Here is a 15,918-nt window from a genome sequence, read left to right as displayed (position 1 = left end):
CCGAGATGGGAGTCTGTCCTTTGCCCTCCCCCCCCATCCTTACAGCAGGGCGGTAGCATTAGCAGCACCTGCCCCACAGGGCTTCTAGTCAATCATGTAGGCTAAAGAGCCAGGAACATAGTACCATTTCCCACAACAGAAGCTATTTCTGCTTCTCCCTCTAGCCTTAGTAGAGAGTGATGTCAGTGAAGAGACTGTTACTCCCATTGTGTGGATGACAGTTCTTGAAGCAGAGGGAAAACACACAGCACAGCAAAGTACCCCATCACAGAGTCAGTTTCGGAAACAGCATGTGCCGAGACTCGGTGACGGAGCTCGCCCACGCCCTCTAATGAGCACGTTCTCAAATACTGGGGCTGCTGTCCTAATTTATTCCCAGTAGCTCCAGGCTCCCGAGCAAGAATGCAACCAGTAATTCAGTTACAGCAATTACCAGCTGGATCCCTGGCTTATTGCTATAATTTCCCTAGAGCAAGCCTCTGTGGGTACAGATAACCATTCTACCTCCATGTTGCTTAAGTGAGAAGAGGCATTTCCATATGTCGCTGCAACACAGATGCCAGCAGACATAAGGCTCCCACTGCCCTGCTATGGCCGGGATTTGCCAGAAAAGACTTGACTCTGCTTCAGGTTAATGCTTCACCTTTCTGTTCCCCCAGGTTCCTCATCTGTGCAACAGGAGGTACAATCTCCTGTGGGGACATTGTGAGGAAACACTAAAATGGTTCAAGCCCGAGAGTAGAGTGTCTGCTAGCGGGAGGGAGATGGGGAATGGTGAAGCAGATGCTGAGCTACCAACCTGGGTAAATGCAGACTCGTGGATATGTCCCCCTAGCTGGTGTGCAGAGATTTGCTTAGCTAACACACAGTTCTCAGATCGGCATGGTGGCACACACCCTTAACCATGGGCACTCAGGAGACAGGCAGAAAGGTCTCTATCAGTTCCAAATCAACCTGGGCTATAGGATGAGTTCCAGATCAGCCAGGGTTACATCGTGAAACCATGTCTCAAAACCAAGCACACAGAGATGTTCTGACAATGTGCCAAGACCTATATGCTCAGGACACCCCATCCGCTAGAACAGGAGCTCACATGAATGCACAGATAAAACAACTGAGGTCCAGAGAAGTGATGTGGTTTATCTGAAGCTGGGCCAGGATTTCAACCCGAAGAGCTGACTGTGGGAATGGGGTTTAAGACGGGTTTTCCGTGGAGAGGATGGAGATGTGGGTAATCAAGCCACCTGGAGTCTGCGCTTAGCAAAGCTGGGCATGCGTAACGTTAAGGAAATCTTCCAGAGAGTAAAGAAGGCTCTGGCTGGCCTATGGTGAGAGAAGCAACACAGCATGTAAGATTTCCCCAGCAAGAATCCAGCTAATGTAACTCTCCTGAAAAGTGAGGGTCATGATCCCATTATACAGACGATTAGACTGCGGTTCAGAGAAAGCATCAAAGGGGTCCTGGAGCCAATACAACGTGGATTCCAAGGGGCAGATGGGTAGGCACTGTCTAGGCTGTGACTTTGTGCATGTTGGTAATGCCTGCTCTGTAGGTAAAGAAGTAAAACATCAGGCTGAAGATTCAGCTCAGGGGCAGAGCTCATGCCTAGAGACTGAGAGGCCCTGGGTTTGATCTTAAAAGCGCTGCAATAATAATCTCGTAACAACCAATAGAATACACAAATAAAACCAAATGAGAAATGAGTAAAACCTCACCTGCCCGGCCATGGCAGATTGATCACATAGATCTATGATGCTGCCTGTCCTCTATGTCACCTCCAGAGCTCTCCCCTCATGCTCCACACACGGGATCCTACAGTGAGCCTTTGGAATGAGAAGGGAAGGGATAGCGGGAGTAACTAGCTCTGCCTTCCTGGCTCCAGTCTTGCTTTGCCTAGTCTTACACTGGGAAGCCCTGGCCCACCCCCTTGGGCCCACCCCTTGTTGGAAGAGCCCCTCCCACCGTCCAGCTTTATGTGCAGATGGGGAGGGGTGTCCTGTGTGCTTGGTCCTGTGCTGCAGAAAGAACACACGTCCTTCCCACTGGTACCCAGCCTGCCTTGCTCCCACTGGTACCCAGCCTGCCTTGCCAGGAGCAGGGCTGGGCCCTGTCTGAGCACCAGCCCCCATTCCAAAGAGCCCTTTCCCAGCCGACTCAGGTTTCTTATTTGTGTTTGTCTCCATTTCAGGGATTTATTTCTCTACAAGGGACACAAGTGACTGAACTCCTAACAGACCCTGAGGACCCAGGAAAGCACCTGTTTGAGATTACACCAGGTAGGCCAAGGGCACCGATGTGTGCCGAGGTGGTCCTCGTGGTCCCGTTGGGACATGACTGTGCTCCTGCCCCCAGAATCCTATTTTTTACAAGACTGTCCCCAAGCTAAGGCAGAAATGTGGAGCAAATCTAGAAAAACTGGGGGAAGGAATTAGAAAATTGAATCCTATTATTTGGATAATTAGTTCTTAGGGCAGTGGATCTCAACCTTCCTAATGTCACAACCCTTTACTACAGTTCTTTGTGTGGTGTCCTCCAACCACACATTATTTTATTGCTACTCCTAACTGTGATTCTGCTAATGTTATGAATAGGAACATAAACATCTAACCTGTGACCCTGAAAGGGGTCTCGACCCATAGGTTGAGAACTACTCACTGCCTTAGAGTGGGGCTGCAAACCTACATGTGGAAATAAGGTCACAGTCAAGCGTTAACCGATTCTGAGGGCCTTCCTAGGGTTTATTATGAATCTCAAGGCAGAATTACAGTAAGACGAGAGGGAAACAAATTCCCCACATTTGTTTGTTAGGGGAACATTGTCCTGTTAGCAGTTACAGGAAAGAATTTTACAGTTCCAGGTTGTTCGGTGTGGTCCTTACTGAGCTGTGTGTCTGTCCCGTGAGCCCCCTGTCACAGCAGGGCTCATCTTGCTAGCGTTTTTATCTCCCTTGACCTCCCCTTAGAATCAGCTCGAGACAGGATCTGGCCACTGTACTCTGTGGTCCCCCTAGAGCATAAGGAAGGGCACAGGGAAAGGACCAGCCAGGGTGCATTAGAGAATAGACTGATACAGTGACATGCAGCTCCGCCTCGATAGGGCGATCAGAGACCGTGCAGAGCAGCCTGAGAGGTGTCTGACCCAGGCAGTGGGTGGCTGAGAGGTGTCTGACCCAGGCAGTGGGTGGCTGAGAGGTGTCTGACCCAGGCAGTGGGTGGCTGAGAGGTGTCTGACCCAGGCAGTGGGTGGCTGAGAGGTGTCTGACCCAGGCAGTGGGTGGCTGAGAGGTATCTGACCCAGGCAGTGGGTGGCTGAGAGGTGTCTGACCCAGGCAGTGGGTGGCTGAGAGGTGTCTGACCCAGGCAGTGGGTGGCTGAGAGGTGTCTGACCCAGGCAGTGGGTGGCTGAGAGGTGTCTGATCCAGGCAGTGGGTGGCTGAGAGGTGTCTGATCCAGGCAGTGGGTGGCTGAGAGGTGTCTGACCCAGGCAGTGGGTGGCTGAGAGGTATCTGACCCAGGCAGTGGGTGGCTGAGAGGTGTCTTACCCAGGCAGTGGGTAGCTGGAGGCATCCTTGAGACATACACCCTTAGGGGTTAATCCTGGTATTTCTGGTTCATCTTATGAATGGGCCAAAATGTCTGTGACAGAGGTCTTTGAGGCTGGGGATTCTGGGAGGCACAGGCAGAATGAACGCACAAAAACACACTTTTGAGCCAAGTGTGGTGGCACGTGACTTTAGTCCCGCGCTTGGATTTAAAAATGCACTTAGAAAATACAAGCAGGAGGGGCTTGGGACACAAATTAGAAAAAGACCTTGCTTTACCCTTTCCCCACTAATCCCTTATCTCATTTCTATTTTTATATCCTATATATGTAGCTATGTGCATGCTATATGTGTATGTGTGCGTATGATATTCTACATCGATGTAAAATCTAGGATCCACAAGTGAGAGAAAATATATTTGTTTTCCTGAGATTGAATTATTTCACTGAACATGGTGACCTTTAGTTGTATCTCTTTTTCTGCAGACAATCCAATCAAAGTCTTCTTTATGGTTGAATTAAACTCTGTTGGGCGAGAAAAGAAAAGAAAGGCTTAGTTCACTGTGAGACATGAATAAAGATTCTGCGGTGAAGGTAGAGAAGAGAAGAGGGAGGCCCTAGTACCTGGGCCAGTGAGGATTTAGGGGCCTGGTGAAGGAAAGGCAGAGGCGGGCCCAGGAAGCAGCTGGCCAGGCAAGGCCAGAGTATACAGTGGAATTCAGTGCAGCCTGTCCATATTGACAGAAAGGCACTGATCATGGGCCTTAAGAATGAATCTGGGGTGGGTGAGGGTCACCAGTGCCCTGTTCCTAATCTAGGGCAGAGCTATTTACAAGAATTTCTTTGTCTAGAAGAATGGGTCTTTTGTCACAGAAAGCAATATATTCTAAAGGTCCTGCTAGTTGGAAAATGGATATTTAGTGACCTATTATTCCACCTATCACATAGAATGGTATATTTATAAAGTTCTGGGGGTAAAGATGTAGACACTGTGAGAGCCATTGTTCAGCCTGTCACTATACTCAAACCCTGCTTTAAACCTGTTTCCCAGAAACAGACCCTGGAGATTAGAAAGAACAACCCCTTGTGCCCTGGTGCACAGCTAGCCGGTAGCGCCAAAGCTCTGCCTTAGTCTGTGTCTTGTAGCTACACCAAAATCCCACAGATCGGGAGATTCATAAAGAAGGAAAGTGGACTGGCAAGATGGCTCGGTGGACAGAGGTGCCTGCATGCAGGTCTGATGACCCAGTGCTATCGTGAGATCTCATAAGATGCCAGGAGAGAACTGACATGAAGAGATGTCCCCTGATCTCCACACATATGCATGCCATGTGGCATGTTCACGCCAGAGTTCACATACTTGGGCACATGTACACACACATACACACATGTGCACGTGTAGCATGCATACACATGCACATACATGTACATGAGATTTGGGGCCACTCTGGAAAAGCAGAAGAGATGGGTAAGGGACCCCCTGGGCTCTGAGCACTGCACATCCTTGAGCAGAGAGAATACAACACCAGTGCTGATGGAGGCCTTGAGATGGCTCTTCTTCCTCCCCTCTTCCCAGGAGCTCTGCAGTCTTGGAATTTCCTACCAACCTAATCCCAAACGGTCCACTCCCTTCATAGCCTGTGAAGGTGTGGCAGCCCAGAGAAGTTATGTCAAACACCCTGAGGTCAAACAGCTGACAGAGGGAACCTGTACCTCTTAGGTCAGTCTGTCCTGGCCTGAGCTTTATGTGACTCCAGTTTCCAACAGAGGCTCCAGCCAGGGACCTGTGGCTAGAGAAGGAATGATGATGATGATGATGATGATGATGATGATGATGGTGATGATGATGATGATGATGATAATAATAATAATAATAATAATAACAATAATAATAATAATAATAATAAAGTTGGGGTCCAGATGGCAGTAAGCACTGTCATCTGACAGAGCTGAGGCAGATTACCATTTTGAGGCCAGCATGGACAGAGAAGGAAAGAACAAAAGAAGAGAAGGTTGAGTGACCCCGCCTGAAGCAAGGGCCACCATAAGAATCTCAAGGAGCTTTCTCACTCAAAACTCATTAACCAGTGTTATGTCTTATCTCAAACCGGCCTCCATAGGCCTGGGGAGAGCAAGGCACAATCTCTGCCCTTGAAGGATCAGGGGACATTACTTACCACCCTGAGCTTGAGACAAGGTAAATAACTTACTTACTAGGTTGAGTCTAAGTACCTGGGGACAGAAACAGGAAGTATGGCTTTGAGGGTCCATGTTAGTCTCTCCCAGCACTGAAGTGCATGAGCAAGTCTGGGTGGGAGAGGGGTGATCTGTTTGAGTGGGGCTTCCCCACCATTCCAAGGGTGTCTGAGTAATAGGTCTTGGGCACAGAGAAACAAAAAGGACAGAAAGACACCTAATATTGAAGCCTGGATCTGATGCCTCTAGAATCAATGGCAGGACAGGAGGAGAAAGGACAGACTCATTGACAGAGTTCTGGCAAGAGCCTGAGCGTGGGACATCCTCATTTTGCACTGTGTACCCTCATCACCCAAGAAGAAACCCTTGACATCCCTTGGAAACGTGATCATTCTTAGGATGATCATCTACTTAAGTTTAATTCACAGATCCTACTGTAGCTTTCAGTCCTAGGGAACGTGAAGACTGCAAACACAATTTAAAATGAAGAAAAGCAGTGGTGTGAGTGCCGCCTAGTGGACAAACCTGCCAATGCAACACCACTGTGCTGCAATCTCCAAACAACTCAGCTGGGCTTCGAAGAGCCCAAGAGCCACAGGACCAGCCACTGAGCAAATCATAGGACAGTGTCACTGGGAGAATGAGCGCATGGCTCCCATTGTCTGGCTATGGCACATGGCCCCATGCCCAACCTAGTCGGTACACATAACACATGGGTTACCACTTACTAAATTCAGGAGAGCAGAAAAGTGTGATTACCAGCACTTTGTCTTGCTTGGATTGCCTGATATGTAGCTTTGGTGGGCGCGGTGTTGATATGGGGTCTTATTTTGTTGACCAGCCTAAAACTTGTCATGTAGACCAGGTGGGCTTCAAACTCACAGAGATGCTTTTGCCTCTGCCTCCTGAGTGCTGGGCTTAAAGACATGAAATACCACAGCTGGCCTCTGGAGTTTTCATGGTGACCAGGCAAGGAGAATCGAATCAAAGCCTGATGCAAGTAGGATACTGACTTGAACTTGGCTCGAAGCATCTTTTTCCTAAGTTATGTAGAATGTCAAGCCTCCCTGGGATCTTTGACCCTAGAGCTGAGAAAGCCAGAGAGGACGGGGGCCACTGCTGGTACCAGAGGTATTACAAGGAAAATAAAGCCAGTTGGCACCCTTTTCCATGCATCATAAATTCTTTATATATGTGTGTGTGTGTGTGTGTGTGTGTATTATATATATGATATCATACATTTGATATCTGATATATATATATGTATATATATATATATATATATATATATATATATATGGTAAATTTTGAGACTGTTTCTCTGTGTAGCCTGGTTGTCCTAGAACTCACTCTATAGATTATATATATATATATATATATATATATATATATATATATATATATATATACATACATATGATAATACACACACGGATAGTGAGTCAGAGGAGACTGTTGTAGTGCGGTAATTAAAGCTGTGACTCATATTTTAGTAATAGCAATTGTTAACAACAGGAAGAGGAAGATGGGATCCATCTAGAGACCCCAGTTTGTCCACCTTTACCAATAGAAGCAGAAAGCTGCCTTTGTCCCCTTTCCTCAAAGGGTGCTGGCACCCAATCTGTACCCTTCTCCCAACCAAATCTGTTGTGGAGAAGGAGAGAGAGAGCAGACACTGTTCTGGCAGTGCTCCATGGAGAAGACAGATCCCTGGGCACAGACCATGCAATGCCACCAAGGACATTAGCTGACAGTAGGACAGGCACCAGGGTCCTGACCCAGGCCTGCACTCCCTCTCCTCCCCCTCCCCCTCTCCTGATGCTTGCAGGTGAAAATACCAGACGACCACCTCAGACCAAAACCCACAGTCCTTTTCTGAACTCTGGAAGCTGCACCACAGAAAAGGGAGCCCTCTCCTCTTTCCAACACTGGCCTGGGAGAGTAGGGCTCAGAAACAGAATTAGCGTGATTCATAAATGATAACTGTTGGGTTTCTGAGGTTTGGGCCAGGATATGGGAGCTAGAGAACTAAGTATGTACCATGTGCAGGCATTCCTTATGTGAAGGCTCAGCACTGTGATGCTAATCTCACTAGTCCCAGCACTAACCTGTGCTAACTCCTTTATTCCAAAGTGCCCAGTAGGTGAATATTGGAATTTGATGGATCCCACAATTACAGGTGAGGAACCTTCATTCCAACAAGCCTCATAATTTGCTAGAATCCCAGAGCCAGAGGGTAGAGGAGCTACACCTTGAGCTAGCTCCAGGTCAGAGCTCTGCCTCTCTCTCATTAGGTCGCAGAGGCCTGAAGGAGCCAGGTCCCCCCCAAAAAGGGCCACACTCAGGGGCTTTGCATCTTCTGTGTAGACTTTTCACTCGACCCAGGAGTATCCTGGTAAACCCTGTCCTGCTCATCCCTGCACACTCGATCTCATGGGGACTTCTTGGCATTCTGAGTGTCTGGCCCTAAGCCCAGTTTAGACCTCCCTCTAAACCCACAAGAAAGAGACAAAGAGTAGGGGTTCTGCTTTGGCACACTGGACTGAGAGTGATAAGTCACTTGGCATGCCGTTCCCCATGAGATGCTCATGAATTAAGTAGCCAGCAAAGCACTGCAACTCCTTGCTAACCTCTCTCTTACAGTATTCACGTGGTCACGGGGAGGCAGGTGGGCTGATGGATGTAGACCAGAACCCTGGGCTTTCAGCCAGGTAACTAACCAGGCTCTCAATCTCCATTGCTCCATAAGAGATCCCAGGAGCAGGTAACGCCTGCAGAGGAAGAACTGACAAGAAAGCTATAGGACCACACGGAATCAGCCAGATACTGGGCACTCGCTGTAAGGAAGGACCAGGCAGCAGGGCTGCACTGGGGTCAGGACCTGTGCTGGGGTCATGGAGGTGCATGCCCTATTCTGGGGAGGCTGAATGCTGCTAAGAGTTGCCCACCAGCCTAGACTTCACAGCTGATTGTTCTGACCCAGCCAGCAGTTTGGAAGACACTGGAGGTCTAGAATCTGCTATCTCTAAGGCCTGACCTTGAAAGGGAGCCAGCTGGGGGATTATTCTGCAGGAGAGTGATACTGTGTTTCTGACATGCCAGGAACAGCCCCGACCACTGCAGCAGGCTGAACAGGGAGGGAGGCTGATACGGTCCTGTCTCCGCACCTGGTACCAGTCAGCCTGCATCTCAGCTCGACCCTGTGCAGTCCCACAGCTTGCTTGAAAAGCACCGGAAGCTGAATCATTTCTAAAAATGAAATTAGAGACTCCCTCCAGCGAGTGTGGAAGAATCAGCAAATTCTAGAGAGGCTGCCTGCACTTTCCTGCTGCTTAGTCTGGCCTCCTACTCTCTAGGCTCAAACTCTCTCACCTAACACAGGAGCTGGTATGGGAAACTCCCGAGGGTGTCCTTTGGGGAAGTGTCCCAGTGAGCAATACCCATACGCAGGTTGTGGTTGGTGACTAACTTACTTGCTAGGAACTACCTTCCACAGAAGAAGAAACTGAGTAATAGCAGGTAAAAAGTATTTAATCACCTGTTTTATGCAGCCCATGAGGTCCCCAGCATTAGTAAAATGGTGGGAGGGGGTCCAGGGACTAGGGGTTGAACCCAGAGCCTAGAGCCCAGTAGCATATCTTCTATCAACCTCTAGACACCATTGAAATATTTTAATTTTCTTTCTACATTTAATGAGGACTTTTCACTTGAGGCACTTTTCCATTTGGGCACTCAAATTTCAGTTTTTCTTTCCTTTATACATATTTTTTAAAAGATTTGTTTATTTTATGTATGTGAATACACTGTAGCTGTCCTCAGACACACCAGAAGAGGGCCTCAGATCTCATTACAGATGGTTCTGAGCCACCATGTGGTTTCGGGGAATTGAACTCAGGTCCCCTTGAAAAGTAGTCAGTGCTCTTAACCGCTGAGCCATCTCTCCAGCCCCCACATATTTTTGTCCTAAGCAAATATCATACATTGATATGGTTAATTTTAATTGTTTCCATCCCCCATACCCGCTCTCAGCTGCCCCCTCTTCTTCCTCTGGAACCCTTCTTCCTCCCAGCAGTCCCCCTCTCACTCCTCCGGTTCTGTGGGACCCACCGAGTCTTATTAGGGTTGCTTGCATGAACGTGGGTGGCAGCAGGAATGGTGTGGGGATCAGTGGCCCCCGGGAACTAACTACCAATAGAACCTTGGGGAGAGGTGGGACCCCACTGATGATGACTGTTGTCAGGCTCAATCCGGTCTGCACAGGACTTTAGCTGCACTGGGTTTATAAATGAGTCAGCCATACCCAGAAATGTACTTTTTTACATACCTCCCATCCTGTGGCAATTACATCCTCCCTTTCACCTCTTCCATGGTGTCCCCTGAGCCTTGGGAGGGGCAACACAGATGTCCCATTTAGGGCTAAGCACTCCACCATGGATTTAAACACTCTGGAAGTACTTACTCCAGATTTGTAGTCTGTAAATGTGTGCTTCAAGAAGTACACACATGCCCAAGTCCTAAACATTGTTAAAGATTTTTAATAACTTAATTGTCAGATGTTTTTGACATAAATGTAAACACATTAATTTAAATTATATGCTGTTGCTTTCTTGGACCAGCCACACTAAGGTACTGGCAACTCTAGGTTGGCAGAAACCAGACTGAGCAGCCTGAGCCCAAGGAGGAGGATCTCAGGGTGTCTCCTGGTAGAGACTGGGTGTTCTGGGTGACACTCAACATGAGAAGGAGGGAATGGGAGGTGAGGAGTCAGATCACCCATCTCTAGTCCTTAACTGGTCACTAACTGGGAAAACTGGGATTAGAGTGTTGCTCTACACAACCTGCAGAGATGGCTCCCCAAGGGTCTTAGCTTCCACTCAAATCCCACTGCAATGCATGGGAGACCTTCAGCTGGAACCTCTTTGTCCAGGGGAGGATGCCATGGAAAACTACCTTCACCCTCACCCTTGCACATGGAGGTCATGGTCTCCATCAGCCATTTCTCTTGACTAGGCCGATCAGAAAGCACCTCCCATAAAATAATAAAATCCTATCAATGTGGCAACATGGTTGGGACTGGAAATCAAGTAACATGAAAAAATGTGTCCTCACTTGTGGGAGCTAAAAAGATTATCTCAGGCTGGAGACATGGCTCAGTGGTTAAGAGTACTGACTGTTCTTCCAGAGGTACTGAGTTCAATTCCCAGCACCCACATGGTAGCTCACAGCCATCTGTAATGAGATATTATGTGTGTCTGAAGACAGCTACAGTGTATTCACATACATAAAATAAGTACATCTTTTAAAAAGAAAAGGTGATCTCAAAGGAAGAGGAAATAAAATACCAGTTGGTAGAAGGTGGGGAGGTCTGGAGAAAGGGTTTAGAGTGCAGTTTGACAGGAGAAACAATGCCTGATGTTTGATAACACACGCGAGTGACTGTCCCTGACAACAGTTAGTTGAATAATACAAAATAGCTAGCGGAGAGGCTGTGAGCATCTTCAACCCAAAGAGGTGGTCAGCATGGGATGTACCGTCACAGCTTGTGATGGAAGGCCACACAGCATACCATGGAAATGCAGTCTCTATGTGTCTGCTAAAAATACACTGTACAATGGTTAAAGTGAAATAGTTGGGGGTTGCCTTTATTGTCCCAGCAGAGCCATCACCTGGACAGCCTGGCTGTCTAGATTTACAGAGTGTGTAATATTACAGTTTAGTTGACACTTCTGACTTCATAGACACCTGTGTGAGACACTGATCCACCTACCACAGTGGCCTTTCACATCTGCCTGCCTTTTGTGTGGCTGGTCCTTCATGAAGCTCTGGTCTGGGTATGTTTGCTGAGTGACAGGAGAGGCCACCTGCTGTCCCTCCAAGTGTCATTGACTGTGTTACTAGGGCAACAAAGAACACGAGTCTCCTAATGCGAATTTCTGCAGGACACAAATGGCGTGAGGTTCTTAAAATGGCAGTTTTTCTACAGCAAGAGAGTGAAAGCGAGCTCCCACCTTGTGCTGGGATGGCGTGCAGGCAGGGGGGGGGGGAGGACTACCTTTGAATGTTCCATAGCGTAGAAGGGGACCTATGGCTGACAGTTATCATTCACGTTTTCCCCACCCAAAGGAGTGCCATCTGACTGAAAGGAACTTGCATGACCACACAAGCATGCAATGATACAGCTGTGAGTGTGAGTGGAGAGCACACTTGTGCTCTGTAGATGTGGAAACTGAGGCACAGAGCTGTCACTGTTCCAAAGCTCACTAGTACAAAATGAGGCTCCGGGGCACACTCTTAGCAGGGGCCAACAGAAACCCTGGCTAATGGTGGAGACTACAACTTTGGGATAGCAAGGACTATGGACAAAGCCCTCAGCAGTGACAGGGTACCAACCTTGGAGGCTGGTGTGTGTGTGTGGGAGTGTCCCATGGCAGTTCAACATGAAGATGAATATAAGGCCCTAGAGAAATTTAGGATGTGGGGGGGGAATGTGGCATAGGGTTAGTAGATAGGGATTGAATGACCCAGGTGACCTTACGGTGAGCAAGTTCAAGCCTCTCCATCTAGGAAAGCTGCTCTTTAGACCTTTCTCTCGGTCAGCCAGTCGGTCAGCTCCATCATCATCACCAGGGAACTTGTTGGAAATACTGATCCCGGGGCTCCACTAGACCAGCCGGAACAGAATCTGTTGACAGTGGGCTGCGAATGCTTCTTATGATTCGGGAGTTTGGAAAGCAGTGAACAAAACAACCTTAAGTCCATCTGTGTGCTCAGCTAGGCAGGAACTCAATCAGTACACTCAGAGTCTGGGGCATGGCCCCCAAAAGATATCAGCCTCAGTGGCACCAGTGAAGGAACAATCATGGAGGAACAGAAAGGGTACAGGAGGTGACAAATGGTGACCAGAAATGAAGCATAGCTCTTAAGCTAAAAGCTGAGCTGCATGCAAGGGCTCATTGCCTGAATCTGATTTTGGCCTGCAGACATATTTTGTTTGACCCATGAGATGCCTCCTTTGAAACAAAGGAGTTTACCTATAGAAGCACAGACCCCCACCCCAACTATAAAGTCCCTCTCTGATCAAGTGCTTTTCAACTAGGTCCAAGCAACTCATGCAATATATATACCCAAGTGTGAGTAATTGCAATTTTGAAAAAAAAAAAAAAACTAGTAATTCAACATTTTCAGTAGGAGCAGCACTGTTCTGTTCTGGAGTATGAGAATGTCAGGAGTTGAGTTCCAGAAAGATAGCAGATTGAGACCTTCTTCAACCTGGCCATCCAGCGTCCCTGCTGACTTTAGACAATTTGACATAGGACTACAGTGGCTAAAGAAGGGAAGCTGCTGTTTCAGGTACATAGTGTCCCCCAGAATTCATTCCCACGGGCACCTTGGTCTGACCTTATTTGGAAGTAGGGTGCTTACATATGCAATTAGCTGAACTGAATCCAGGCCTAGAATCTTCGTGGGGAGCCAGGGGACACAGAGACAGAAAGCTTTTTGGGGTAGAGAAAGAGACTGCAGCCTATACCAAAGACTGCTAAGGGAGGTAGGGAGCCAGGAGAGGCTGTGGTCATAGGCCCGGCTTGCATCTTACAGATCTCTGTTCTTCAGATCTCTCTCGGTGTCTGTTGTTTTAAGTCACGGGGTACGTGGGTGCATATGATGGCATCCCTCTGTACCACAGAGGACTTGAGAGTGGCTCCTGCCCTGGACACTGCACTTTGCCTCAGACACCAGTTGTGCTGACCTTGGGGTCCTCACTACACATCCAGGGGCTGAAACTAAGAAGACACAGACCCTCTTTAGGAGGTTTTTCTCCCATGGCGGGGACCTTAGTCTCCCTGCCTCTCTGCCCAATACTGCTTCTCACTGTGCTATAACAGTCACTCCGCCTGCAGCACCACCCTGGGTGTCTGGGACCCGTCCTGAGATCCTGCCGGTTTGGGGGAAGGGGTAGAGATGTAGGCATCTAAGAGGCCGGTGTAAGTACCTGCTGCTTCCTAGCTGTGTACACCACTGGTTTCCCTGAGCCCCGTTGACCAACATGATCTGAGAGTCCTTGTTAAGAGCTGTGGACGGAGTAGTGCCTAGCACAGAGTAGGTGCTCAGAGGATGCGAGAGCCTCCCTTAGCCTGTTCTGATGGTGAAAGGAAAAGTAGGGGCTCAGGACTCCCAAGACCAAGTTCTCAGCACAAAGGAGATTTGTTTGCCCCAGAGGGACAGAGAACAGGGAATAAGAGTCAAAGACAGGAGGTAGAGGAAGAGATAAGAGGAAGGGATCAAGGGAGAAGGAAGAGAAGGTGAGGGGGAAGGGGTGTTTGTCCCAGACTGGATAGATACTGGAGACAGGAGACAGCCTTGACACATATGCAAATAGTAGTTTACAAAGGGCATGGGGGAAACCCCATGTTAGGATGAGTGTTTAATTTTGATTGGTCATGTTAATCAGGTGAGCCAAAAGGGGCTTCTAATTGCTGCACTTCAATACTTTGATAGCTGGACCTTGGTAGTCAGGCTCTGGAGGAGGGAGTTGCCAAATAAGGGCATAGACCTTGGTAGTAGCTTTAGGAATGCAGTCTAACGGTTTTTAGCGAGGCAGAGGGAATCAGGGAAAAGGACAAGGCCTGAGAGCCACGCTCACCACGCTGGAGCTGGTGAGAGTCCTTTCACAAGGTTGCTATAACTGAGTGTTGTACGGTGGGTAACAGTATTCATTTAGCTCTTGGCTCTGGAGTCTGGGAAGAGTAAGTGTGTGTGTTTAGCTAGGATTCTCTGAAGTAATGTATAGAATGGAATTCACTATCTTGCTTTCCCTCTCCCTCTGTGTGTGTCTGTCTGTCTGTCTTCGTGTCTCTGTCTGTCTGTCTGTCTGTGTGTTTTATTAAAATGGCTTACAGGCTGTGGTACAGCTGAATCAACAATTCAGCTGTCTGTGAAAGGAAGTCCAAGAATGCAGTAGTTTCTCAGTTCACAAGACTGGATGTCTCAGCTCATCTCAGTGTTTGCTGGAATCCCAAAGTAGTCTCTGATGCCAGTGAAGGGGTGGGCTTGATGGCAGGGCAAGAGCGCCCGTCCCCTTTCCATATCCTCATATAGGCTTCCAGCAGAAGGTGTGGCCCATGTTAGAGGTGTGTGTTACCAGCTCAAAAGATCTGGATTAGAGGTGTGTCTTCCTACCTCAAAGACCCAGATTAGAAATGGATCTTCCCACTTCAAATTAAGCAAAAATCTCCCACAGGTGTGTCTTCCACATGAGGCTTTAGCTAATTCCAGATGAAGTCAGGATGACCAAGAATACCAATTGACTTTAACTCTGTGCTTAGCTCTGGTGAGGACCTCACACAGCATCTTATGTAGCATCCTACACAGAAAAGGCATCTCGTGGTGAGACAGAGAGAGTATGTTAGCTCTAGCTTATGTTGCTCTTCCATTTTATGCATGTGTACGTGTGTGCATGTGTGTATATGTGTGTGCCTGTGTGTACATGTGTGTATATGTGTGCCTGTGTGTACATGTGTGTGTGTGTGCATGGGTGGCATGCATGTTCTCTGCCTTATTTTTTTGATACAGGGTCTCTCACTGTACCTGAAGCTCATGGATTCTGACAGATTTGCTGGCCTGCAAGCCCCAAACCCTCTTGCCTCAATCTCCTCTTAGTGCTGAAATTAGAACTGTGTCTAGCTTATATGTAGGTTCTGGGGATCAAACTCAGGTCCTATCTTTGCACAGCAAGTAATTGACTGACTGAGCCTCTTCCTGGCCCTTCTTCCTTCTCTAATAAAGTCATTAATCCCATCCCAGGGTCCCACCCTCACAACCCCATCTAATTCTAATAATCTCCCAAAGCTCTACCTTTACACACACACACAACATTTAAATTTGGGAAACACATTCCAGCAAATGACCCTTCAGACAACATATTCAAATGACAGTACCCCCACTGCTCCTGTGGAGGAAGGATGGAACACACCAACCCACTGAAACATCAGGCCTTCCAGTAAAGGCCAATCTGGAGCTTGTGGGGTCAGGGAAGACAGACCTATAGTCAGCCAGCAGACAGGAAGATGGGGTACCATTGCTCTAGTCAGGAGCTCTGCGGGGGCCTCTGGTGGGAGAGTTCCCATGCTAGTACTGAGTAGTTCCCCACAGTAATTGTAGCAGGAAGAATGTGGAAGGAGCAA

The 15,918-nt window shown here is 48.1% G+C and overlaps 1 protein-coding gene across 6 annotated transcripts in view; it reads left to right on the top strand.

Moving 5' to 3' along the window:
* The window catches only part of ARHGAP22 (Rho GTPase activating protein 22), a gene marked incomplete at its 5' end in the record, with an annotated part of 130,007 nt that overhangs the window by 62,395 nt on the left and 51,694 nt on the right, over positions 1-15,918 (top strand). For all 6 annotated transcript variants that reach the window (XM_080926126.1, XM_080926125.1, XM_080926123.1 and 3 more), the window contains one exon: positions 2,190-2,277. In XM_080926126.1, the coding sequence (XP_080782252.1) occupies positions 2,190-2,277 (88 nt within the window). The remainder of the gene's footprint in view (positions 1-2,189; positions 2,278-15,918) is intronic.

Source organism: Micromys minutus (genome assembly GCF_963924665.1).
Source record: "Micromys minutus genome assembly, chromosome: 12".
NCBI classification, from domain to species: Eukaryota; Metazoa; Chordata; class Mammalia; order Rodentia; family Muridae; genus Micromys; species Micromys minutus.
The sequence above is the reverse complement of the archived record's forward strand: the minus strand, read 5'-3'. Positions and strand labels throughout refer to the sequence as shown.